The sequence below is a fragment of the Meriones unguiculatus genome, chromosome 14 (genome assembly GCF_030254825.1).
Source record: "Meriones unguiculatus strain TT.TT164.6M chromosome 14, Bangor_MerUng_6.1, whole genome shotgun sequence".
Lineage (NCBI taxonomy): Eukaryota > Metazoa > Chordata > Mammalia > Rodentia > Muridae > Meriones > Meriones unguiculatus.
The window spans coordinates 36,566,269-36,594,022 of NC_083361.1; the positions used below are offsets into that span (position 1 = coordinate 36,566,269).

At 47.5% G+C, this 27,754-nt stretch overlaps 1 protein-coding gene across 1 annotated transcript; it reads right to left on the minus strand.

Annotated features, from left to right (window-relative positions):
* Positions 1–1,029: 1,029 nt before the first annotated feature.
* On the minus strand, positions 1,030–27,754 carry Prkcg (protein kinase C gamma). Its single transcript, XM_060367199.1, has 18 exons — positions 27,282–27,754; positions 26,900–26,931; positions 25,933–26,015; positions 20,331–20,442; positions 20,044–20,175; positions 18,823–18,979; positions 17,486–17,620; positions 17,073–17,160; positions 16,748–16,777; positions 12,535–12,687; positions 11,650–11,838; positions 8,832–8,923; positions 8,684–8,746; positions 7,674–7,812; positions 4,199–4,279; positions 3,182–3,289; positions 2,050–2,190; positions 1,030–1,874 (listed from the first exon to the last, which is right to left on the minus strand). The coding sequence occupies exons 1-18, from the start codon at positions 27,449–27,451 to the stop codon at positions 1,686–1,688; spliced, it is 2,094 nt and encodes a 697-aa protein (XP_060223182.1). The 5' UTR covers positions 27,452–27,754; the 3' UTR covers positions 1,030–1,685.

Consider the following 27,754-nt stretch of genomic DNA (forward strand, 5'->3'; position numbering starts at 1 on the left):
TCTTAAAGGGGCAGGCCGCCCGCCGAGGGTCGAAACTTGGGCTGGGGCCTCCAGGAACCCGATAGGAGTACAGGAGAGGTGATGCTGGAGAAGAGGGTGACCTCAGCATTCAGTTAGGGTGAGACTCGAGAATCCGGGGAAGAGATGCCAGGCCTTCAGAGGAACCTGCTAAGCTTTTTGAGGTTCTGTCCCCTCCAAACACACTGACAGGCACACCATTCTGCTGGCTTGCCCCATCCAGAGACTACACTCCCCATCATCCCCGGCGGCCAGAGGCCAGCACCTGGGGTGGGGGTGGGGGCAGGGTCTTCTGCGATGTCTGCTGGGAAACGTAGTTTACTTCGATTGGCCCCTTCCACTCCTTGCTCCCCTCCACACACACTTGAAAGTGGGTCAGGGAAGAAAGAGCCTGCCTTCTCCCATCTCCTAGTTTCTAAGCTCCCAGGTTCTGGTTGTCTTGCTTTCTATAACATGAGATCCTTTCTTTTCATCTGCCTTCCCAGGACTTCTCTGGATTCTGGTGTGCATGTCTGTGTGTGTGTGTGTGTGTGTGTGTGTGTGTGTATGTGGTGTGTGTGTGTGTGTGTGTGTGTGTGTATGTGGTGTGTGTGTGTGTGTGTGTGTGTGTGTGCACTTGGCTCTGGGTGAATATGTAGGTGTGGTTATTTGGTGGAGGGTCGATCACTTGCTGTTCGTGTGACCAGCGTGGCACATTGTTCTTCTCTAAAGCAGTCTGTATGTCGCTCTGATGCCGAAGGTGTCTTCTCGTTTATATTTTGGATCTGTGCATCCTCTCTCCACCACCTCTCTCCACCCCCCATGTTTGTTTGTTTCTATGTACAGCCGGCCCACCCACGCACCCCTTCATTCCCCAAGCTTCACAAGAAAACATCCAAACATTTTAGCATCAGCATCCCAAATTTATTCTCCAGCAGCTGTGTCTGGGTGGGAGAGGATGAAAGAAGGGGGTGGGGAGGAGAAAGTCCCAGAGAGTGGCAGGCACTGCGGAGGACAAGGTGTGTGTGTGTGTGTGTGTGTGTGTGTGTGTGTGTGTGTTTCGACCAAGGCTGGAGCCATGCACAGGGCAGGTGAACAGTGACGGGTTCCGGAACAAGTCTAGAACAAAAGCTGACTAAGAAAAGTCGGGGAAAGAATCCTCCGTGCATGCCAGAAATCCCCAGAGTGTGGAAGGGAGGTGGCCTGGAACACCGAGCCCAGCCTCCGACTTAACTCTACTACTAAGTGGAGGTAGAAGGGGCTTGAAGGATGCGGGCAGGCAGATCTGGAATCTTAGTTTGGAGCAGGCAATCTCATGAGAGTATTTTACCCAGGATAATGTAGGGGGAGAGAAGGCATAAAACTACCGAGACAGAGTCTAGAACCCCACACAAAGTGGGGTTTCTGGGAACACTTGGAACAGCATCCAGATGTTGGGGGTGGGGAAACAGGGCTCAGCACAACGCAACCTAGAGCACAGAAAGGCTCTAGAGACTGTATGAAGTTTAAAATGCCAGCAATGTTGGGAAACAGCGTCTAGAACTTGTTGGGGTGCGGGGAAGAGGCCAGAAGGCTGGGTGGGGTGCAGGACCTAGTATCCGGACTAGAGGCGGTGGGGGGAGGCGGGAGCGAGGTGCAGCGGGCGTGGCGGAGGGAGCGCTGGGGCCACCTAGCGGCGGCAGGTGAGATTACATGACAGGCACGGGCACCGGACTTGTTGGGCTGCGGGCATCTGGATGCACGAAGTCCGGGTTCACATAGGTAAAGCCCTGGAAATCCGCTTGGTCGATGCTGGCTAGGACCAAGCGGTCTGGCGGGGTCAACGCTGGCGCCGCCCGCGTGAAGAACTTGTCAAAGTTTTCGCCACTGCGGCCACACTGGAAAACGAGACGATGGCAAATTAAGCTCTGACAATCATAATCTGTGCACACCCCCGTGATCTCTGATCATCTAGAGATCACCTCTTTAGGAGCATCTTTGCAGAAGGGTTCCCCAGCCTCCACATACAGGTACTGAAGCTCGGGAGCCCCAATCCCCAGGGATGGAACTGACCGGACGTGGTCTGAAAGGAGGCGCAATTTCCAGTCTCTCCAGCCTCTCCCAGTCGATCCAACGGAAAAAGCCGTGTGCCCGGATGGTGGGTTCCCCATCTGGCCCTGAGCCTAGGCGCTTTCCTGGGTGCTTGGTCAGGAACTGTGGAAAGCACACAGAGAGGACCTGTCAGGTAGCTCAGTGAATAAAGTCATTTGCCCATGTCTGATAAATGACCCAAGTTCGATACCTAGGACCCACATGTTGGAAGGGGAGAGATTAATACTTAAAGTTGTTCTCTGAACGCGTATATGTGCCTTCAAAAATCTATAGATAAAAATGCAATTTAAAATGCTTTTAAACACCAGGCACCGTGATGCAAGCCTTTAATCCCAGGACTCGGTGAATTAGAAGCCAGCTTGGTCTACAACGAGAGTCCCAGGACAGCTAACGTTACATAGAGAAACCCTGTCTCTAAATAAATAAATAAATAAATAAATAAATGAAATGCTTTTAATGATCAGGTGTGGTGCCAGGCAGTGGTGACTCACATCTTTAACCTCAGCACTTAGAAGGCAGAGGCAGGGGGATCTCTGAGTTCAAGGCCAGCCTGTTTACCGAGTGAGTTCCAGGACAGCCAGGGCTACACAGTAAAATCCTGTCTTGAAAAACAAAAACAAACAACAGCAAAACAACAACAACCAAAAATCAAGTGTGGTAGTATAACGGCCAGAGGGAGAGAGAGACATAGGAAAAATTTCAAAGAAGGAGGAAGAAGAGAGGGAGAGAGAGAGAGGATCTGGGGAGAGCTAGAAATAGAACATCTCCTATGGGCCAGGCATTTCCTTCTGCATCAACTGAGGAAGAAGAAAGGGGTTGACAGTTTGGAAGACTCAAGATCCATGAAAGAGAAAAGTCACAGGAATTGGGGTAACCGACCCAGCCAGCTCTAAAAAGGCGGGGTTTACTCTTTTGTGTGCCGGGCTGTGAGTGGGAAAAGAGATGATGAGACAGAGGCCACCCTTAGTCTGGGATGACAGCATGGTAGCAAAATACTGTTCAACCAGCTTGAGTGACAGAAGTCTTTTTCTAAAAGAGATAGTCACAGTCACTGAGTTGTGAGTCTGAAAAAGCTGGGAGTTAGGGCTCTTACCCCCTTGCAGATGGCCACAGCTTCCCGGGAAAGTGACTTAGGATAGGTGACAGTTTGTTCCATGATCGCTTGAAACAGCTCCTCCTCATCTTCGCCATCAAAGGGTGGCTACAAAAGTAGGCAGAATAAGGTCAGAGGCTTCACAGATTGCCTTTCCCAAACCTGCATCCCTTCAATATCCCTTCAAACAAGCATCCTGATAATGTGCCCTCTACCCTTACCCCTGTGGGCGAGTCTCCCATCTTCATCTCCCTATCACATGTGCCCCCATTCTGTGCGTCACTCTAGTATCTCCCTGTCATCTTCTTCTCTTTGTAAATCAATGGGCAAGATGACATAGGCAATATGTCATCAGTGAGGCAGAGGGAGGGAGAGACAGGCAGACAGACTGATGGGCAGACAGAGGGGGGAGAGACTGAAGGAAAGCTGGAAATGATCATCCTTACTGAATAAGTGGCTTCATCTTCTGTGGTTAGGAAAGGCAATACAAAGTAAAGGTTTTGTTTTCTTGCTTGTTTGTATGTTTGTTTTGAGAGAGGGTTTTATGTGGTCCAGGCTATGTAGCTAAAGATGAGTCAGAATTCCAAGTCCCCTTATGTCCACCTCCCAAGAACTCAGGCTGGAGAAATGGCTCAGTCATCAAAGGCTAGGCTCACAACCAAAACTACAAGAGTTCGGTTTCCAACACCTATGGCTGTATCTCCAGCCACCAACAAATAAATAAATGACAAATAAAGACATACTTCCATACTATGGCTATCACATTGTTCCAGATAGTCCTGATACGGTTCGTTAGACTGCTAAAGAGGTCCAAAGAGAGGAAACCACCAAGGTTAAAACAATGCTTCAGGACCTTGGACAGCGCCCTGCTGCCCCACCCCTCTTCTCTGCAGATCAGTGTTTCCTTAGACTGAACTGACTAAGGTCACGTTTCCTTCTAGAATAATGCCACATAAAAAGGGACAGCCCAGTCTATGTGGCCATTAGTTAAGCCAGTACCTCCTGGCTTTCCCTTACCTGTCCTGCCAACATCTCATACAGCAGGACGCCAAAAGACCACCAGTCGACAGACTTCCCATAGGGCTGATAGGCAATAATCTAAAAGAGGAAGAGAAAGAAAAGAGTATGGCTTTTTTTTTTTTCCAGGATCTCATTTAGTTCAGGCTAGATTTGAACTAACTATCAAAGGATGACCTTGAACTCTATTCTCCTGGCATCACTCCTAAGTGTTAGGAATACAGATGTGTGCCACCGTGGCTGTGATTTCTTTAAGATTGCAGGATTCCTCTGGCCTCTCTGAATTCTGACCCACTTCAAGTGTTTCTGACACAAGTATTTTCCATTCTGAATGTTTTAGCAAGAGCTTCACCTTTGGAAAACCCAGGAAACAATGTTTATGTGCTTACAAGCTTCCTTTACTATCATATATCAAGGTCCCTAAGAGTTAGCAAGATAGTAGCAGCTAAAAAGCTCCTTGACACACAAAGCCTAATAACTGGAATTCAATTTCCAGAACACATGGTGAAGGAGATCACTAACTTCCTAAAATTATTCTTTGACCTCAATATGCAAGCTGTAACACACTACACACATACACACACACACACACACACACACACACACATAAAAATAAATGCAATACTTTTTTTTAATGGAGAGAAGATTCCACAAAATTTTCTTCTGATCTATACATACATGCTGTGACACATGTGTCCATGCATTCTCGAAATAATAAATCTGGTCATTTAAAGCCTACCTAAGGGTCATGTCACAAGTACCACCCATGTAGAATATTTGGATAACCACACTTGAATGCTAAGCATATAGAACTAAGTCTTTTTGTTGTTGTTTTTGAGACAGGGTTTCTCTGTATAACAGCACTAGCTGTCCTGGAACTCACTATGTAGACCTGGCTATCTGGCCTCAAACTCACAGAGCTCCACCTGCCTCTGCCTCCCTAGTGCTGGGATTAAAGGTGTGTGCCAGGTCCAGCTAAATCTTATTTTTCAAATATATTATTTTATTTTATTTATTTACAGAGGAGAATGTATGCATATCATGGCTTTTGTGGGGTTTTTTTGTTTTGTTTTTTGTTTTGGTTTTTTTGGGGGGGGGGTTGTTTTGTTTTGTCTTTTTTTTTTTTTTTTTTTGAGACGGGGTTTCTCTGTGTAGCTTTGGCAGTCTTAGACTCGCTTTTCCAGACCAGGCTGGCCTCAAACTCACAGCGATCTACCTGCCTCTGCCTCCCTGAGTGCTGGGGTTAAAGACATGCACCACCACACCAGGCTGTATTATGGCTTTTGCAATGAAGTAAAAGAATGAGTTACAAGAGTCAGTTCTCTGCTTCCAGTATGTGGATTCCTGAGATAATGCTCTCTTCCTCGGTCTTGACAGTAAGTACTTTACCCACTGAGCCATGTGGATCCTCAGGCTGAACTTTAAGGACCAGAGAACATTTCTTTGAAACAAGACCTCATGTAGCCCAGGTTACCTATCTGTGTAGACAAGGATAGCCTTGGACTTCTGACCCTCCTTCTTCCATACCCTGCACAACAGGATTACATGGGTGAGCCACTATACCTCATTAGATTCTTCCCCTTTATTTTCTGCTTTTCTCCTCCTGGTTTGGCCTCCGAATGCTGAGACAAAAGATTTTTTTCTGGCTTTTTCAAAACAGGGTTTCTCTGTGTAACAGTCCTGGCTGCCCTGGATTCACTTGGTAGACCAGGCTGGGCTTGAACTCACATCTGCCTGCCTCTGCCTCCCAAGTACTGGGATTAAAGGCCAGTTGAGACAGGAGATTCTTAAGCCTGGAGAATTCTAGCCTCAGTAACCCAGAGTGAGAGTCAGGATTGTGTGTGTATTTCCCTACCTTGCTGCAATAAGTTCAGATGAGCAGGAAGGTTTTGTGATCAATGACATTGATTACTTGGGCTCTAACACTGATCTACTGTAAAAATCAAGGGTCAGCACCCCTCAACACAATGGTCTGCACAGCTGAGAAATGCCAGTGTATGCATACTACCCACCATCCCTACAGTATGAGTCCTCAGAATATTAGCTCCAGCCTCTTAACAGCATTAAAGGTGTCCAAGGGTGAGCCGGATGTCATGGCACACCCGTTCTGTCCTAGCACTCTTGAGGCAGAGGCCAGTGGAGCTCTGTGAGTTTGAGGCCAGCCTGGTCTACATAGTAAGTTCTAGAACAGCTAGTGATGTTATGTACAAGGAAAAAGAAAGGAAGGAAAAAATATCTAATTGTCAGTTTTGTGCTTTCCTAGGCAGTTCAAGAGTCTGACCTAGCCCTCTCAGAACATCAGAAGGGTGATCTCTTACACTACAGAACTGTGTACAAGTTGAACTGTGTCTGTTGTTCAACTTCCAACATTAGAGAAACAAAGCAAAGTATAAGGTGCATGGGCTTGGGGAACAGCTTAGTAAAGTGTTTCCCCGGGATACTTGAAAACCTGGGTCTGACCCTCAGTAACACATAAAGCCAGGTGTGCTGTGGAAGGCCAGCTGTTGTTTCAGCACTCAGGAGATACAGGCAGAAGGATCATTAGTTCAAGGCCATCCTCAATTACACAGTGCACCTCAGGCCAGCCTGGGATACATGATACCCTGTCTTAAAAACAAAAAGGGGACTGTGGGGATTGCTTGGTGGTTAAAACTACTTACCACATAAGTGTAAAGACCAGAATTTGGATCCCCAGAACCCACATAAATGCCAGGTAGGTGTAGCCGCCCACCTGCAAGTCCAGCCTCAGAACTGGAAGCAGAAGTGCAAGCTAGCTAGGGAGACTCACCATATCAGCAAGCTCTGAGTATGACTGAGGGAAGAAAATGGAAGAGTGGTAGAGGATCCCTAACATAAGCCTCCATATGCGTGCACAAATGTGCCCACACACATGCAAACATACATACACATGCATACTACACACCCACACAAATGTAAAGATTTAAAAAAATCAACAGTAAGGCTACATACACTGTTTATCAATGAGCTGCCATTCAATTCTGTCCTAAATAAAGGATAAGCCCTACCCAGTCAGCATACAGAAGATACAAATCCTCACAACACGCCTAGTGTTCTCAGGCCTGCCCACTCAAAATACACTAGAAAGAAGTCTCCACCTTCTCTGCTTTGGAATAGTGCATGTTCTACTCACGCTCCTACAAGCTGATGCCACTCCTGTACGCTAGTCACCCTCAAGTCCTGCTTGCTTTACCCACTGTGAGTGGCACCATTCCCTAGGTAGGAAGCATGTGAGTTGAGTGCTAAACTCATGTGCTAGTCTGTTGCTTTCTGCTGTTAACATGAATGTGACCAGCTCCTTGACTTAAGGTGCTCATCAGTCTCCCCACTCCAGGCATTGGTGGAGACTACCACAGGTGAGAGCCTGTAAGATACCCACAAATCAAGGACAAACCTTCCCTATGATGACAAATGCACCCACTGAGAGACGCCCACAGAGCAGCAGGCTCAGGGTTACCTCAGGGGCTATGTAGTCTGGGGTCCCACAGAAGGTGCGGGTTGTTGACCCAGGGAAGACATTCTCTTTACACATGCCAAAGTCTGTGATCTTAATGTGTCCTTCAGCATCCAGCATCACATTATCCAACTTGAGGTCCCTGGGGGATGAGAGTTCAAGGAAGAATTGCAGAACAGTAGTGTGATGGTTAATTTTCAATGTCAACTTGATAAAACTCACCATCTCCCAGGAAGAGAGTCTCAGCGAGGGATTGTCTAGATCGTGTTGGCCTTTGGACATGTTTATTGAGGACTTTCACTACTTTAATTGAGGTAGGCAGACGTAGTCTACTGTGGGCACTACCACTTCCCAGCAGGAAAGCATATGGAAGACATAATCTGAGCGCTAGCTGCATGATTAATTCAGAGCTCTCTGCTCTGTTGTTTGTTTGTTTTGAGATGGAGTTTCTCTGTGTAGCCCCGGCTGTCCTGGAATTCTCTCTCTGTAGCCCAGGCTGTCCTACAACTCAGAGATCTGCCTGCCTCTGCCTGCCGAGCTCTGGGATTAAATGGCCACCACTGCAGGGCATGTTCTCTGCTCTTAACTGTGGATGAAAATAGCTGCTTCAAGTTTCTTTTACCCTGACATCCTCTCAATGATGGAGACTGTGCGCCAAACCAGCCAAACTCTTCCATTCTTTGGTTGTTTTTGTTAGACTCAAAAAGTGTGTGTGTGTGTGTGTCCAGGTGTTTGGGTCAGGGTGCAAAAGAGGATGTCATATCTCCTGGAGCTGGAGTTATAGGCAGTTGTAAACAAACAGTATGGATATTGGGAACAAAACTTCAGTCCTCTGCAAGCGCAGCATTCAACCCTGCTGAGCTCCCCGTCTAGCCCCCTTGCAGTATACATTAACACAGCTATAGGAAACAAAACCCAAGGCACCTAGCATTCAGCAATCCAGAGCTGTGTGTTGGAATCCTATCGCTGACAGGGACTTTTTTCCCTCCAAGGAGAGTGCTGGGGCTACTGACCTGTAGATGATACCCTGGTTGTGAAGGAAGAAGAGGCCTATAGCGATTTCCGCAGCGTAGAATCTGGAGGGGCACGTGGCAAGTTGGAAGGTCAATGGTGAGGCCACTCCTCCCACCTCCCACCCTCTTCACCATTGCTGAGACTTACGCTGCGTGGGGCTCCTTAAACTTGCCCAACTGCTGAATGTGGTACATTAAATCGCCCCCAGTGACATACTCCATCACGAAATACAGGCGGTCCTGAGAAGGAGTGGGTGTGGCTTAGTAGAAGGGACACACCCACACCTGGACAGAAAAGCTTCTAATTTTTTTTTTTTTTTTTTTTGAGACAGGGTTTCTTCATGTAGCCCTGGCTGTTCTGGAACTAGCTCTGTAGACCAGGCTGGCCTCAAAGGCCTGCCTCTTCCTCCCCCTCCTCCAACCCCTTCCCCACCCCCAGTACCGGGGACTAAAGGCAAACACCACCACCGCCCTACCCCCTCTTCCCACCTTTGTGTGTGTGTGTGTGTGTGTGTGTGTGTTTGTGTGTTGTGTCTGCATGTATATATGTCACCACGTGTTGTGTCTGGTGCCTTTAAAGGTCAACAGAGGGCATTGGATGCCCTGGACCTGAAGCCACCATGTGGTTGCTGGGAACAGAATCTGGATCCACTGCAAGAACAGAAGTGTCTTTAACTTCTGAGCCATCTCTCTAGCTCCAAACTTTTTTTTTTTAAGACAAGATCTCATGTAGCCCAAGCTAGCCTTGAACCCAGTGTGTAACTGAAATAACCTTGAACTCTGATCTTCCTGCCTCTGCCCTTCAAGTGCTGGGATTATAGGTCTTTTTCTACTGTAGTCATTTCCTTCTGTCCACTGAAGACAGACATAGAGACCTCATGATCCACTCAGCCAGAGGAACTGGACAAGCACATAAAAAGAGTCCAAGATTCTAACCCTGGTTCCTCAGAATCTCCTGAGCCTTTCACTCTAATTACCCGGCTTTCTAAGAGATCCAGGACTTGACCAAAATCCAGGAGGACTGAATTTCATACTACATCCACTCACACACAACATGTGATTCTGACTTCTGGGAACTAACAATTTTTGTTTATTTAGGGGGGAGTTGTAGATGGTGTGTGCATGCATGTGAATGTGTGGGGTCAGAGGACATAGGATGTCCACCTCTATCTACCACTGTGTATTATTTCTACAGACAGGGTCTGCTAATGATGGGGATGGAGATTCAAACTCAGGTCCTCACGTGAGCACAGTAAGTGTTCTTACCCAGTAAGCAATCTCTCTAGCCCCTATTATAATTATAGTATCTCCACTGTGGGCTAGATTAAGCTCAAGCTCATGGCAATCTTCCTGCCTCAGCTCCCACATGACAGGATGACAAATAATGTGCCACTACACTTGGTTGCTTGTACTTTTTTTTTCCTCAGTCAGAAGTCAGGGAAAGTGAAGTCATGCTCTTTCCAAGCTCTGAGGATTCTAACTCCCCTTGGTCTCAGGGAAACACCTTTTTATGACTCATCCTTTAGTCAGAATCCAAAAGTGATGAGCTCACCCTGAAGGCCCAATAACTATGGGCATGTCCAATTAGAAGGCATCCCTAAGAGCTGGGGATGGAGTTTAGTTGGAAGAATGCTTGCCTAGCATACACAAAGCCTCGGGTTCAAGCCCTGGCATACCGTAAACAGGCTCATGCCCCAATAGAGAGCAAGTTCAAAACCACTGTGAACCACATGATACCTTGTCTCAGAAGAAAGAAAGAAAGAAAGAAAGAAAGAAAGAAAGAAAGAAAGAAAGAAAGAAAGAAAAGGGATAAAGGAAAGGAAAGGAAAGGAAAGGAAAAAGAAAACATTCCATTTAAGTGGTTTGCAGACCTAAAAACCATAGAACACTGGCTACAGTCATTGGAAATTGAGCTCATAGGAACCACAAATGTCTGACCCTACCCACTCAGATCCTACCCCCTGGCTGTATCCCAGTCAGCACCAGCATCCCCACCACATTGGATCCCACCTATACAGTCACTTTCATTCATCATTTATTTGTTCATAATTTATTTTTATTTTATGTGCATTGGTGTCCAGTCTGCATGCATGTCTGTGTGAGGGTGTCAGATCTTGGTGTTACAGACAGTTGTGAGCCATCATGTAGGTGCTGGGAATTGAACCCGTTCTCTGGAAGAACGGTCAGTGCTCTTAACCACTGAGCCATTTCTCGACCCCACACTCGCATATTTTTAAAATTAAATTTAAAATTATTTTGAATTATGTGTTTGTGGGGACATGTGTGTGCATATGAATACAGGTAGCCTCAGAAACCAGAAGTATTAAGTCCCCCTGGAGCTAGAATTACAAGTGATCATAAACCACTGCACATGGGTGCTGGGAACCAAATTCAAGTCCTCTGCAGGAGCAGAATGAGCTCTGCACTACAGAGCCATTTCTATGGCTCACTCATCCATTTTGTTTTATTGAGAGAGGGTCTGACAATGTAGCTCTGGCTATCCAGGAGCTTGCTCTGTAGAACAGGCTGGCCTCTAATTCAGAGAGACCCACCTGCCTCTGCCTCCCGTGTGCTAGGATTACAGGGGTGCCACCACTCCTAGCGTTATTCATTTATTTTAGCAATGTATGTGTGCTTACACTTGGTATGTGTGTGTGCTTCCAGGGTAGGAAGTGTGTGGGGGGGGTGAGCCCGTGTGCCCTATGTGGAGGTCACAATGTCTTCCTAGCTCTCTTACTGTCTTGAACTGGAAGCTCACCAAACTGACAGCGCTGGTTAGCTCTTGAGACCCACACATCTCTGACACCCAACGCTGGGGTTATAGATCATGCAGCCATGTCTGGCTCCTTAAGGACTGGGATTTAAACTCAGACCCTCTATCTTGCATGAAGCACTGGCTACAAGGTTCTTCTTGCCTTGCCCTGAACTCAGCCTTCTAAACCATGATCCCATCCCTCCTTCCTCACCGGTGTCTGAAAGGTAGAATGAAGCTGAGTGAGAAAGTGGGGCCGGCCTCCGGGCCCTCGGCCTCCCAGTGCCAGCACACGCTTCTCCACTAGGGTGCAGTCCACATCGTCATCCTGGACTATGACATCTTTTTTCAGGATCTTGATGGCATAGAGCTCATCGGAGCCTCTGCGTTCTGCCAGCATCACCTACAGACAGATATGTGGAAGGGCCAGTCCATTTAAGAAACTCATTGCTGTGGGTCCCTGAGCTGCTCTTCACTCAGAAGACAGGCTCCAAGCCCTTCCTCCTCTCTGAGGGGACTGGGTGTTCTGAAGCTGCATCTATTCCCCTCAAGGAAAGTATTGGCATACACAATTTTTATTACAATTATTTATTATGGCGAGGGGTGTGGGTGTGTGGAAGTCAGTGGCAATTTAGGGAGTCAGTTCTATCATTCCACCACATGGATCATGGGGATCAAACTCCTCATGGGTAGTCTGGCTTTGTGGCAAGTGTCTTTTTTTATCTGCTTTGCCATCTTGGTGGCAAGTACCCTTACCTGAGGTGCCCTCTTGCCAGCCCAGTATTGAGACATTTATAGCAGAAATTTCTAGACACTCAATCTCTCTCTCTCTCCCTTTGGGTTTTGGTTTTGTGAGACAGGGTTTCTCTGTGTCTAGCCTTGGGACTCACTTTGTAGACCAGGCGGACCTTGAACTCACAGAGATCCACCTGTTTCTGCTGGATTAAAGGCATGTGCCACACCACCCTGCCAGACACTCAATCTTAACCTAACTCCATTTAGAAACTCAGGAACCAGTTGAGTCACCCACCCCAACTTTCTCCCAAAAGAACAGAAATCCAACTTTCTCCCCTCCCCCCCAGGACCCCAGGAATCTAACCTTCCCAAAACTGCCTTTCCCTAGAACCATGAGGAAGCTGAAGTCAGAGATATGCAGGCGTCCTGGGCTGGCACTGAAGAAGCATCTCTTGGAGTCTGTGGGACTGGGGGATGGAGAAGGGATGGGAGAGGAAGAGGGGCCCATCCGCACTTTCTGTGAGAAAGGAGAGAGAGAGATCCAGAGATAGTCAGAATCTGGAAATGTTCCCAAGAGGCATAGGCACAAAAGGACCAAGACAGACAGAATAAAGAAAATAGCATTGTCCTTATTTTGTGTTTAGCTTAAGAACTTTCTCAGGCTAGACTCATCTGTAACCACAGCACTAGGGAGTCTGAGGCAAGAGAATGACCACTCTGGGCCATACAGAAAGACCTTGTCTCATAAAATGGTGGATACTGGGAGACCTGGTCTCAGAAAATGAAAGAAAGGGGAGAGGAAGGGAGAAAGGACGAAGTAAGAAATTAAGAAAGTGAGGGAATAATGAAGGGTGAGAAGGTTTGTAGGAGGGAAGAAAGGACTTTCTAGCCTATTGGACTTATTATTTAACTAATGCCTAGTCAGACCCAAAGAAGCCATGTCTATAGATTTGCACCTATTAACCTCTGAACCAGAACTCCTTCAGTGTGGTCTCCTTCCCAGGTTTTCTGGAGGTGGGGCCTAAGAAACAAGATCTAGGCTGACACTGCCTGCTGTTGGTTTGGGGAGCACACTGCATTTTCAGTGATAGAGCCTCCTCAGTCTTTCCTTGCCTCAGCCTCAGGGAGGTGCCGGGGTCCCATGACTGAAGTGCAACAGCTGGCACTTGTGTTCCTCTGTACCCACTGCCACGCTCCTGCTATGTTCTCTGCTCTGCAGGCAGAAGGAGCAATTTAAAAATAAATAAATCAGGTCATGCGTCCCCTTTGCTTTCAAAGGCTCTAACAGCTTCTGTGTATTAAGATTTTATTCCCTGCAGCTTCAAAACCAGGCTCTGATGGGTCCTGAGCATCTCTCTTTCCTCTGTTCCTCTCCTTCCATGATACAGATCCTGGCCTCATTCCCTTAGTTCTCTATCTTCCCTCAAGGCTTTGGGAGGTGACACTGAGTCTTCTCATCTCCTGAAAACTGTTTCTCAAGCCTCTTTTAGACCAGAATCAAGCTTCTCCTTCACAGATGTCTCCTGATGGTTTTATCAGGGTCAGACGCCTCTCTTGAGGCCCCTGTGTGGCCATGGACAGCTCCTGAGTGGCCCTGAGTAATTATCATCTCTCCATCAGTGTGACTGCCTGCTTGCTCCCTGTGAGTTCCCACACAGGAGCCTGTTTGTTCTCCAAGCCTGGAGCAGAGTTGGGCTTCAAGGAAGGAAAATGTATTTGTATCAATACGTACATGAATATGTAAAGATACATATGTGAGACAGATAGATGATGGATGGATGGACAGATGGATGGACAGATGGCTAGATGGATGGTGGAAGAGATGAAGAGATAGAGATAGAAAGACAGGAAGAGACAGAGAGTAAGAGTTTTTGCTTTTCTTATGACAAGTTCTCATGTTGCCGGGATGAGCCTCAAACTTGCCATGCAGTCAAGAATGACCTTGAGCCCCTGATCTGCCTGCCTCCACTTCCCACATGCTAGGATTAGATACAAGCCATTCAAACTGGTTTCAAGAAGCATTTATTGGGGGTGTTCTTGTGAAGAACAGTCTGACCTTCTGGATTTGGGACCTGGCCATCAACGGGGTCTCTTCAAAACCTCATCTACAACGCAAGTGTAACAGGTGTAATTTCCAGTAGAGTTAGAAAGAGTTGGTGATTAACATAAGCAGGATACTTAGAACAGTGCCTAGCATGCACCTTTTTACCCAGTAGTGAGCCTTGACATGCTTTGCAACAAGCACTTTAACACTGAGCTATATCTCTAGCCCTGAGGGACTTTTATATGGTGCTGATGAGTGAGTTAATCCAGGTCCTTAGGCAACCCAGGCAAGAGCCAAGTTACAGTTCTCCTTATTTATTATGTAATATTTATTCATTTGTTTTGAGAGAGAGTTTCACACTGTAGCTCACCTTGGCATGAAATTCATTTGGTAGCCTAGGAACTCACTCTGTAACCAACACTAGCCTTGAACTCGTACCAGTCCTTCTGCCTCAGGCTCTCAGTGCTAAGATTATAGGTCTGGACTACCTTTCCAGGGCTATCAAGTACTCTTGTGCGTTCTACTCCGGTCCCACCCCAGCAGACCAGCACAGAGTCTATCATGTAGTGGGTCTGCATTGGTAATACTAGTGGCTGCGCACTGGCAGGAAACAGCTGTGAGCACCGCCACAGTCACACCCAGCCACCGCTACTCATCAACCAAGCAGCGAGTCCACACTGCGTACAGTAAGACTTGTCTGTGACCCCAGCACTAGGAAGACAGGAAGATCAAAAGTTTAAGGTCAGCCTCAGATATATAGTAAGTTTGAGGCTATACCTGGGCTCTATGAGACACACAAACCCCTTTATTTTTAGAGAATCCCACTGTACCTAGCCTTGGGTGGCCTGGCTATGTAGACCAGACAGCCCTCAGATTAACAGAGATTTACTTGTCTCTGTCTCCAGAATGTTGAGATTAAAGGCATGTGCCACCATGCCCAAACCCAGCTCAGCCCAGAACCTCCCTTCTTGATTGCCTTAAGAACAAACATCCTCTTGAGAGATGACAAGGCATCCTCATCTCCTTTCCTTCTCCCACTGCCCCTTGATCTAATGTTGCTACCTTTGTTGCTCTCAGCTCTTCTCTCTGGCTCCTACCTCAGGGGCTCACACATGCCCCTCATCTGTTACAAGACTCTTCTCGGGGGATCTTCACTCATTATCTTTCTTCATTTACATCTTTGCCCAACAGTCCCTTTCTCAGGGAATCCTTCTTACTGTAAACTCACATTATTATCAACGGAATTCCCAATGTACCTCAGAGAAGAGTGCAGTGTTATCAACAGAATTCCCAATGCTATTCAATGCTCATTGTTTTCCTTATCACTTATGACTTCCTAACATGTCATGCACTTGCTTGTTTTTTAATAATAAGAGGACCGAATCTGGAGTTTCATGATTCCAGGCAGGCATTCTACCTCTGAGTAACACCTTCAGTCCCCTACTGGAGGATTCTAGTCAGGTGCTCTACCACTGAGCCACACTTCAGTCCCTCACTGGGGATTCTAGTCAGGTGCTCTACCACTGAGCCACACCCCAGCCCTTCACTTGGGGATTCTAAGCAGGTGCTCTACCACTGAGCCACACCCCAGCCCCTCACTGGGGGATTCTAGGCAGGTGCTCTACCGCTAAGCCATACCCCAGCACCTCTTTGGGGGATTCTGGACAGGAACTCAACTGCTAAGCTATAATTTCAGCACCCCCCCCTTTCCTTTCCATTTTGAGACAGGACCTCACTAAGTTGCCCGAGCTGTCTTTGACTCTGTAACTCTGTAACTCTGGCTGCTGTAGAACATGGCTGTCATGAACTTGTGATCTTCCAAGGCTTGCTGGGCTACACTACCAGGCCAGACTTTATTTTATGTCATGTCTTACATCATGCATGAGTTGTATGAAGCAGGGACTATTTTTGTCTTGTTCTCAGCTGCATAGAGATCCCCAGAGCCTAGACCCTTGTCTTGTATACAGAGGTGTGCTAATTTTTGAAACAGCAAAAGACAGATATTTGCTGACTACCTCCCCTTTTTTCTGTGTTGTTCCCTCCTTCTTCCCATCTGCACTCTCTAGGAAGTTGTCCTGACTCTCAGGCTGTGCTGCCTCCCTGGTGCCTAAAGCTATTTCTACCATCAAACACATTCTGGTTCTGATGTCTCAGGCTGCCTCCTTCACCAGAGAGGAGCCCCAGGGAATGGCCTGATTCTATGCTGCCACCATGCTTCAGGAACTAGTGTTCAATGAACGAGTGAGTGAATGAAGAATATGTCCTGTCCACAGAGAAACAGCAAAGTTGAAGGGCCTATTTAAGGAGAAGCCTTCACTGTCCACTCACTCTTCAAGGTAGACAAATGCCTCCTCCTGGCCTTTGAGGTTTCCTGAGGTACCTGTAATTGAGCTCAGATACCTATGGTGGCAGCCCTGTCTCAGTCACTGATATTATTCAACAAACACAAAGTAAGTGCTCAACTGACGTGTTCAGAATTGAAGACAATTAAGAATCAAGAAGAGTGATCTAAAAATGTCTAAATGATACTCACCTCATACAATTCCAAGGGGTAATTACAGGCCTGGAGGAGAAGAAAAGCTATGGTCAGGACCCCTTGAGAGGTAGGTAATTGCCCTAGAGCACAGGCCCACAGGGCCCTTAAAATACCCCAAAGCTATGGGGATAGAGAACTACAATTCCCATGAGACCCTGTGGCCTAGACCCCTATGAAGAGCTGAGGAAGGAGCCCTGGAGTCTTCTGGGAATTGTAGTCCCAGTACCAGTGGTCTACCAGGGGTAGAGGGCAAAGCCAGCTCTCAAGTTGGGGAGGCTGGGCTGGGCTCCCCTGGGGGAAGCCAGTCAGTCGGTCAGGGTACCTCAAACTTCTGGAGGAGGCTGCAGTTGTCAGCATCGGCCACCGGTACATTGTAATACTCGCCCTCCTCCTGGTTCAGTAACTTGTACCTGACATACAGACGGAGACCAGGGCCGGGCAGGGACGTGGGGAAGCAGGGCACCCATGGGAGAGGCAAAGACATCCAAAGGGAGGTAAGTGACACGGAAAGACAGACACAGAGATGGAGAGAGAGAAAGTGTGAGATAAGAAGAGAGGGGAGAGGCGGGGGAGGAGAGAAGAGGAAGCAGAGGAGGAAGAAGAGGAGGAAGAGGAGAAAGGGAAGGAGCTATGTTGGAAGGTAAAAGGGGAAAAGATGGTGGCCTAAAAGAGAGACCACATATGGAGGGAGAAGGTGACACCCAGGTCCACCACCAGCCCAGCCTTGCTTCTCACCATCCATCCACAGGGGCCTTGAGTAGCTCTGAGACGCCAAAGGACATGGCACCCATGAAATCATTTCGGGATGTCCTGTCCCAATCCCACACTTCCACACTAAGCCGGCGCTCCACATCCCCTGGCTTCAGGTTGCTGTGGAAAGGAGCAGAGTGAGGAGCTAAAATAATGGCTCCTCACTTTCTTACCCCAAACACTGGAGGTTTTCCCACCCCTGACCCTCAGAGAGTCTCCCCAACAATAGCAAATTGGGCAGTCACAGGTTATAAATATAGTTATCACAAGCTCTCCCCAGTCTTCCCAAATTATTGGCCCCTTGCCAGTATCTCCTGTTTCTTTTCTCTCTGTGCTCTGAGTTTCTGTGCTCGTCCTCCTGCTCTGTCTTTCCTTTCTGTTCTTATCACTCCCCCACTTGCCTCTCCTCCTCTTTCTCTCTTTTTTCTTTCTTCTTTTTTCTTTCCTTTCTTCCTCCTTCCTTCCTTTTTCCATCCTTCCTCTCTTTCTCTCACTTATTTCCTCCCTTTCTCCTTTTATTTTATTTTATTTTATTTTATTTTTTGCCTTGTTTGTTTGCTTGAAACTGTCTCTTTCTGTAATCTGGGCTAGCTTTAAACTTGGCTCAATCCCCAAGTTGCTGCCATTACAGGCATGAACAACTATGCCCTTGTTGGTTTTGTCTTCTTACATAATTGCTTCTGTCTGTCTGTCCTGTCCTTTTCTTCCTATGCCAGCCACTCTACTTCTTTTTTCTTTTTCTTCCTCTGGACCTCATTTTTTTCCCTTCCTGTTCTCCTCACTTATTCCGACTGTCCATCTGAGTATCCGTGTGTCGGCCCTACTAATCTCTGTCTACTGCCTTAACAATTTAAATATTTTGTATATGTATGAATGTTTTGTTTATAAGGATCTATGCACTACATGTGTGCCTGATGCCTGTACAGGCCAGAAGAGGACATCAGGTCCCTTGGAACTGGAGTTACAGGTGGCTGTGCCTTGCAGATGCTGGGGTATAAGAACAGTATAAGAACAGTACTTGATCTTAACTCTGGGTGACTTCTCCAGCCCCTCTTCCTACTTCTTGAGAGTCCTGTCTCATTCTTATCTCTCCTCTGATCTCCTCATTCTGGCACTGAGGGGGTATAAATTCCCAGAAATCCCGTCTCTCAGCTCCTGAATCCCCATCCTTCTTTCTTTCTCAATAATTCCAGTCCTGTCTCCCACCTTCTCCTGCCTCTTGCTAGAGGTTTTCTCTATCCTAACACCCCAGCACTCTGGGGTTCTGTGCTACTAGGACCCTCAGATTCTTCTTTTTTAGTTATAACAGCCCAGGAGCTCACAACACGAAGGTCTCGTTCCACACGGGATTCAGTGTAGCCTTCACAGTCCTGGTTTTCTGTTTTGTCAGGTTCCGAGGGTCTGGGATGAGCTTCAGTTTCACATAGGGATCAGACAGACCATTGGGGTCCATAGGAATGAGATTCCGGGCCTCCCCAACTGAAAGAAGGCAGGGAAGAATGACTTGAGTTAAAGATCCAAGAAATAGCTTCCAGCCCTCCCACAACAAGCGGTCAAGAATTCCAGACCACAGTCAGCAAGATGGCTGAACTAGCAAAGGTGCCTGCCACCAATTGTGAGGATGTGACATGGTAGGAGAAAATGATTTCTCTGCCGGTTGTCTTCTGACCTTCATACATTTGCTGAGACACACAAGTGCACACACAACACACATGCACACACAAAACAGAAAACAGAAAAATAAATGTGTAAAATAATAATAAGGAGCTGAAGAGATGGCTCAGCTATTAAAAGAACTTATTTTCCAAATGCCTAAATTTGATTCCCAGCACATACATGGTGGTTCACAACCATCTATAGCTCAGTTCCAGGAGATCTGACATTCTCTTTTGGTCTCTGTGGGCACCAGGTACACACATGGTGCTCACACATACATTCAGACAAAACACTCATACAGAGAAAATAAATACACCTAAGAAACAATCAACAAAGAACTCAAGGTCAGTCTCTTTTTTCTCTGACTTATCTTTCTATAATCTATATCCAGGGCTTAAGGCCTGTTGCCTGGAGCATGTGCCCAGAAATCAGACTCAGTATCTCTTCTGCCACCAAGACTCAGGAATCTGGAGTCTGACTCCTGGGTAAGTCAGATCTTGCCTCTCACCCCACCTTCTCAGTGGCCACTAATTGGAAATCTGGAGTAGGGGTGGGGATATAGCTCAATGGTAGCACGCTTGATAAGCATGAATTCTTAGGTTCAATCCCCAGTGCTAGAAAAAAAAAAAAAAAAAAAAGGCAGGCCACAAATTCAAGACCAGGGCTGTATGAAACCATATCTGGAAGACTAAGGGTGAGAACAGGTCTTCTGCTAGAAAGAGAGTGGATAGATGGAGCCCGGCCACCAGAGTGAGGATGGGGTCAGGGATGTAGGCAGTTGTCTGCAGTGGGTGGGCATCCTGGTTCCTGGTATAGAACACCCTGGGTGGGTTTAGTTGGCCTCAGCTCCAGGTCGGGAAGTAGCTATCGAGGAGGCATGACCTCACCAGTGATATGGATCTCATCTGATGTGGGAGCCCGGATTTCCAGTTGCAGACGTCCACGTCGTTCTGTGTGGTCCACGCCACAAAGGGAGGGCACGCTGCGCACACAGCGCCGGTGCACATTCATTTCGCAACCTGGAGGAACAAAACTGGGTGAGTGTTTCAGGCCCAGGCCTTCTCCAACCCCACCCTAAATCTCCCCTCAACCCCAGACATTTTGCTGTTGAAGGAGAGCACCCTCTAACTCCTGATCTGGGCTGGGGTGCAGACATCCTGAGGGGCACACTCACAGGAACATTTCATGCCCTGGTGCACCAGCCCGTAGAGGAGGGAACCACAGTGGTCGCAGAAGGTGGGACTGCTGTAGCTGTGCAGGCGGAACTTGTGCTTGTTGCGAGGGTCCTGAGTGAAGAGAAGACTCATTTAGGGGCGAAGGGCTTGGGGGAGGGTCCTAAAACACTGACAGAGGTGACTTTTAAAATTATTTATTATTGTTGTTGTTGTTGTTGTTGTGTAAGTGTATCTGCATGTGAATGCAGGTGCAGGTGTAGACCAGAAGAGGACATCAGATTCCCTGGAGCTGGAGTTACAGGAAGTGTGAACTCCTAGACATGGTTATTGGGTATTGAACTCAGATCCTCTGGAAGAGGAGCAAGTGTTCTAAACTGCTGAGCCATCTCTCAAGCATGGAATTTTTTGTTTTTTTATTTTTTGGCTTGTGAGATAGGGTCTCATTTAGTCCAGGCTAGCCTCAAACTTAATATGTAGTAGAGGATGACCCTGAGCTCCTGATGTTCCTGCCTCCAACTGAGATTATAGACATGGACCACCATGTTTGGCCTAGAACTACCAACAGAGAAATGTGCTCAAGCTAGAGAGAAGCCCTTTAATTTTTCTTTCTTTGACCTTGCTCTCTGTCAGTTTTCTGCTCTATCTCATTCCTTTCAGTCTACATGAATTCAATGAGATCCTGATGTGTTCCAGGCCCAGCATCAAATAAATACAATTAGAAATCTGTCAGATGGAGGGACTGGAGATGTAGCTCTATAGAATGGCTGTCTGGCATTTGTGGGATCTTCTGATCCCCAACACACCATAAATTGAATGTAGTGGTTCATGCAGGAGGGTCAGGAGTTCAAGGTCATAATCTGTTGGCTGCACGGTAACATCATAACCCTATTTCAAAAAAACAGAACAACAACAAAAACTCTTGTTATAATGGAGGGAAATATAAAATAGTAAACACAGAGCTGGGCCATGATGGACACCTTTAATCCCAGAACTCCAGAGGTAGAGGCAGGAGGATCTCTGTGTTCCAGGCTAGCTTCATCTACAGAGCAAGTTCTAGGACAGCCAAGGCTACATAGAGAAACCCATTCTTGAAAAACCAAACAAACAAAACTACAGTAAATAAAAAATAAATAATATGGTAAGACAAATAGCCATAACTGTTTTACAAGGAAATGAAGCAGGGGCAGGGATCATCAGAAACTTGATGGTGCAAGTCTGGCATCCAAGCTATTCTTGAAGCTAAGACAGGTCGATCAGAAATTCAAGGCTAGGGCTGGAGGGATGGCTCAGAGGTTAAGAGCACTGGCTGCTCTTCCAAAAGTCCTGAGTTCCCAGCCACCACATAATGATGTGGTGCTGTCTTCTGGTGTGGAGGCACACATGCGTGTAGAACACCATAGATAGATAGATAGATAGATAGATAGATAGATAGATAGATAATTTTAAAAAGCATACAACAGTTTAAAAAAAAAAGAAATTCAAGGCTAGCCTGAGCTACACAGAGAGTTCAAGGCTAGCTTGGTAACTTGACACCTAATCTAAAAATTTTAAAGGGCTGAGAGTGCCTCCAAATGATAAAGCACTTGTCTGCCTCTAGGTTTGATTTCAGTACTTCAAAAAGAAGAAAGGATTGGAAAAAAAGAGCAGGCAGGGAAGGAAAAAGAAGAGGGTGAGAACAAGGAGGATGGAAAGGAGAAGGAAAGAGAAGACAAGAAGAGAGGGGAGGAAGAAGAAGAGAATGAGAAGGAGGGAGAGGAGGATGAGAATGAGTAGGGCAGAGAGAAGGAAACAGAGGAGGGAAAAAGAAAGAAGAAAAAAGAAAGAAAGAGACGGAGGAGAGAACAGAAGAGCAGAAAGGAAAAGAAGTGAGAGGAGGGAGAAGAAGCGTGGGAGGAAGAAAAGGTGGAGGAAGAAGGAGGAAGAAACAGAGAAGGGAAACCTGAATTTGGAGGCTAGCAAAGGTCAGGGAGGTCTTGTTAACAAAGTGGTGCTTGGTCAGAGCGTGACGAAGGCAAGAGCTCCCTGGACCATCCCCACTTCCATACCTCCTCCCCAAGTGGCTGTCTGAGGATTCACAGGCCACCTTCAGCCCCAAGGCCTCCACTCGCTGTCTCCTTGAAGGCTGCCTTCTCTGAGCCCCATGTGAGACAAAAATCAGTTTCAGCAGGCACCAGAGGGCCTGGCCAGATTAGTGGGAGACTCACAGCCGACCTTAGTAGGTGGGACATGCCCACTGCTACCAGTCTGACAGCAGTTACTGGTGCTGCAGTTATTAGGAGCAGGTTTATTGCTGGCTCCGAAGAGCCAGATCAGAGCCAGGTCACTTCCCAGATGTGTGATTTTTGAGCAAATTCATTTCCCAGTTTTAAGCCTCAGCAACCTTCTCTGTCATGTGGAAATGAACAGACTATGTCTTGAAGCAACAGTAAATGCCCAGGGTTTGACTATGCAAGAACTGAGGACATGAGCCAGTACCTTCCCCACCCACACTCCACCCTGCGGAGTAATGCCTGGTTCTTAGAAAATTATTCCCTCATCCTTTCTTTCCTTTCTTCTTTTCCTCCCTCCTTCCCTTCCTCTTCCTTCTCTTTCTTTCTCCTTTTCTTCCTTCCCTCCTCCCTTCTTTCCTGACTCCCTTTCTTCCTCCCTCTTCTGCATTTTTCTCCTCCTCCTTTTTACAGGCTGGCTTGGAACCTACTGTGCATCTCAGGATGGCCTTGAAGTCCTGATCCTCCTGTCTCCTCCCACTGAGATTCCAAGTATCCATCACCATGGCCAGTTTTCACAGTGCTAGGGATGGAATCCAGGGCTCTGCCACCTGAACCACAGCCCCAGGCTCAGATTTACCTTTTTCTTTTATTTATTTTAGTGAGGTTTCTATTCTTAATTCTTTCAGATTTATTATTTTATGTGAATGAGTGTTTTGCCTGTATGTGCGTAGGTGCACCATGTATGTGCCCTGTGAACACAGAGGTCAGAAGAGGTCATTTGATCACCTGGAACTAGATGGTTGTGAGCCACCATGTGGGTGCCTGAAGCTGAACTTGTGTTTTTTGTAAGAACAGCAGTGCTCTTAACCTCCGAGCCACCTCTCCAGCCTTTAGTCTTTTTTATTTTAACTACGTGTGTGTGTGTGTGTGTGTGTGTGTGTGTGTGTGTGTGTAGGTGCCTACATGTGGAAATCAGAGGATAACTTGCAGGAGTCCATTCTCTTCTTCCATGATGTGGGTTCCAAGAATGAGATTCAGGTTGCCAGCCTTGGCAGCAGATGCCTTTATCAGCTTAGTCATCTCAAAAACCCAATATTTTTCTTATTATGTTTCAAATGTACCATTCCAAGTATTGGACTCTACTGAAACTTGGAAATGACCACGTAAGTAAGCACAATTTTTGCCTCATTTTATAGCCCAGGCACTTACAAATGTACTGTAAGTAATTAAGCCAGCTGGGATGACACACACCCATCATCCCACCATTTGGGAGGCTAAGTCATCTGTAGAATGGGGAATCTGAGGGCAGCCTGCACTGCATAGAGAGAACCTGACTTAAAGCTGGGCACGGTGGTGCACACTTGTAATCCCAGCACTTGGGAGGCAGAGGCAGGCAGATCTCTGTGAGTTTGAGCCATCCTGGTCTACAACATAAGCCCAGGACAGCCAAGGCTGTTACACAGGAAACCCTGTCCCAAAAAACAAAAACAAACAATAAACAAAACAAAAACAACAAACAAATAAAAGCATGGGGCATGGTGGTGCATGTTTTAAATCCCAGCACTCAGTTGGCAGAGGCAGATGGATCTCTATGAAGCTGGCTCAGTCCACATAGAACTTGCTATGTTCCCAGACATCTAAGGCTATATAGTGAAATGCTATTCAAACAAAACAACAAAAACAAGACCTCTAAAAGAAAGAAAGAAAAAAGTTTGATCCCTCCCAAGGAGCAAAAAAGAGTTTTAAATGAATTTAAAATTTTTAAGAAAGAAAGGAAGGAAGGAAAAAAGAAAACACTGCAAGAGATAATTCCTCATTACCAGAGGGACTGACATTCACAACATGTGTTCTAGCTCAAGAATCTCTGCTTAGAGGGGAACAGAAGAAGGAAAAAAAGCAACTAATCTAATCTTAATGAGCAATTATACGGATTCAAGCCTACACTGGGTGTAAAATAGTTGATGAGTATATATGTAATCAGGACCTCATAAAACACAGAAAGTGTTGGAGGCAAGCAGATGCACAGGCAGGCAATAACCACATCCTGGTGCTGGTACACAGTGGTACTCAATACATGTTCTATGTATCTACATCCTCTATGCAAATTCTGTTTTCTTCACTAGACAAGCTAGCAGGTGCCTCCTGAGCCTCTGTGGATCTTCCCTCTTGCCTTTTCTTTGAGACAGTGTCTTGACATTTAACCCAGGTCTGCCCTCAAACTCATGATCCTCCTGCCTCGGCCTCCCAATTGCTATCTCCCCCATCTATAAATCATATAACTATCTCTTTCCTAAATCATATAACTATCTCTTTCCTTGATCAAACTCTGGGAAGAAACAATTTTTGTTGAACTGCTAACATAAGATTGGAAATGACTAGATTTATGCTACCCAGTTCAACAGTGTAGCTGTTTAAATTTAGATCAATCTGAGCAAAATGGAGTTTAGATTCTGTTCCTCAAAGCATCCCTGCTTCATGCTGCTCATAGAAAGAAAACATCTCCGTTACTATGGGCAGTTCTAACTGCTAGATTACAGACCATTTTATAAGGGAAGACTCAGAGGCTTGGTGGAAAAGTGGAGGGGAAAGGAACGAGTGTCCAGAATTGACTGTGCCCATCAGCCCTCTGCTGAGTCAGAGGGAGGGACAGGGTGAGGCGGTTGTGGATTTGAATGCATTCATGTGTGTGACTGCCTGGTGTCTGTGCACTGTGGGGTCTCTCTGAGCCTCCATAAATATCTAAAGAGCTTCTGTCTCTGCTGTTTCCTATTTCACATACACTCACCCTCTTAAGATAGATCTTATGTAGCTCAGGCTTGCCCGGAACTTGCTATGTAGACAAAGCTGGCCTTCAATTCCAGGTCCTCATCTTCCACCTCTTACATGCTAGGACACTTACTTGTGCCATGACACCCAGCTTCAAACTTCTCTGTTCAGCTTCTGAGATTTTCTTTACCTATTTTACAATTTTAGTACTGGCACTGATAACTCTCTCTGTCTCTCTCTCACTGTGTGTGTGTGTATCTGTGTGTGTGTGTGTGTGTGTGCACACGTGTGCATGCGTGCGCGTCCCCCACATTCCAGTTTTCTGTAATTTCTATAATTTCTTCTTCCCTGGATGACAGTCTCATCCCTCCAATGCTGACTTTTGGTCCCTTCAACCCCTGTTTCTTTTCTGTCCTTTACCTGCATCCCCAGTCTCTCCCAGGCCCCTTCTTAGTCCCCCTTTTCAGGCCAAGGGCAAGGAATCTGGGCCAGACTAGCTCCTGCTATCTCTCCAGCCCCCCTCCCCTCCCAGCTTAAAAATAGCAAGAGAAATTGGGACGGACGCCGAGGGGGTGAGGGCGGGGACATGGCCCGAGGAGGAAGAACCAGGTGTCTGGGCACTCACGTCCGTCTGGGGGCCCTTTCCAGCGCCTGGACACTCGAAGGTCACAAATTCGTGGCATCGCCGGTGAACCACAAAGCTGCAGACTAAAGATGAGAATGCAAGAGACAGAGGCAAGGAGAGACCACCCAATAGACCCTAAATCAGAGCTGTCTATTCCAGCCCAGAGAAAACCACAGAGAGAGGAATTCCCACTTTGAGAATCCAATGGAGAGAAAATCAGAGGAAAGACCCAGACCAAGAGCCGTTTGGAGACACACAGAAACAGAGAAAGTAGGATCCAGAAGCTCAAGAGACAGACTTGAAGAAAGACAAAATCCCAATGTGCATATACACACAAACAGACACAGACAGAGACACACACGCACAGAGACAGAGAGAGAAGGAAGCAAGGAGAAAGAGAGGGTGACAGGTTTTGAAGAGAAACAACAGAAATATCCTTAAACAGCAGAGAGCATCAACTTGAACAGAAGTGAGTCTGGGGGTGCTGCTCCGGCCCGCCCCCCACCTTGAGTCACTCTGTTCTCAGTCAAGTGCCAGCTGGTGTTTTAGGACTCGCCCCCCTCGCCCGGCCCCCACCCGCCCATTAGTGACCCCACCCGGCCTGCCCCTGCTTTAGGATGGATGGTGTTGTCATAGCAACGGCAGGGGGGGCTCTGACTTTGCATCTTTGAGCCCCTTCCCCCTTCAGCTCCCCTTTTCCAAATCTCCCTGTTCCCATGGAAACAGATTCTCCAAATATCTGTCCCCACCTGGAGCCGGCCGAGGGAGGGGCCCCCAGCACCACCTCCGCGGTGGCCCTGCCATCAGAGTTTCCTCCCCACCACAGGCTGTGTCTCTGCCACACCCCCCGCCCAGGGCTCCCCCGCGCCTCTCTGGGGACCACAAAACACGTGTGTTAGCCGCCTCAGCTCTGAGGCCCCAGCCTCCACCCGCGGGGGGTCCCAGGAGTCCAGGTCCTAGCTCTTACCTTGACATTGTAGACCCTGCTTTCCAATGCCCCTGGAAGAGTCAGGGATCTAAGGTCAGTGCAAAAAGGGGGGCCCGGGCCCTCCTACCTCTGCAAAATACAGGTTTGCGGGTTCCCATCCTCACCCAGGTGTCTAAGTCCCAGTTACCTTCTTCTAGAACCCAGAAATTCTAGTCCCATATCCTTTTCCCTTAAACCCTGAAATCCAGCTCCGGGCCCTCCTCCCTCAGACCCAGGAACCCAGGCTTCCCCAGCCCCCATCCTTAAGTCCAGGAGTGGAAGCTGCAGCCCCTCTCTGATCAATGGTTTGGGGGCCAATGTGACATGACTGTCCCTCAAGTTCCCTCCTCCCTAGCCCTCTCCCCAAGCCCGCTTCCCTCACCAGATGAAGTCGGTACAGTGGCTGCAGAAGGTTGGCTGCTTGAAGAAACGAGCGGTGAACTTGTGGCTCTTCACCTCATGGACCACCTTCTGCCTCAGCGCCCCTTTTCTGCAAAACAGGGGTCGGGGTCCTCCCTCTGAGTCGCCTCCGCCAGGGCCGAGACCCGCCATGGCCCCAGGAAAGCAGCAGGGATCACGATCCCGGCCCCTTTTCTGAGGAAACAGGTGGACGGGGAAAGAGGGACTCCGCAGACTACGAGATGGGGAAGGACAGGGACTAGGCACCTAACGGTGCGCGGCACTGAGCAGAAAGCAGCTCCCGGGCACGGCCTGCACCGAGCGGGGAGCAGGCGGGTGGGGTCAGAGCAGAAGGCAGGGGCACCGAGAAGCCGCAGGCACCGGTGGCAGCGGCGGCGGCAGGAGCTCCGGCTCCCGGCACCTGCTGAAATGTAGAAGTCGGAGGTGGGGGAGAGG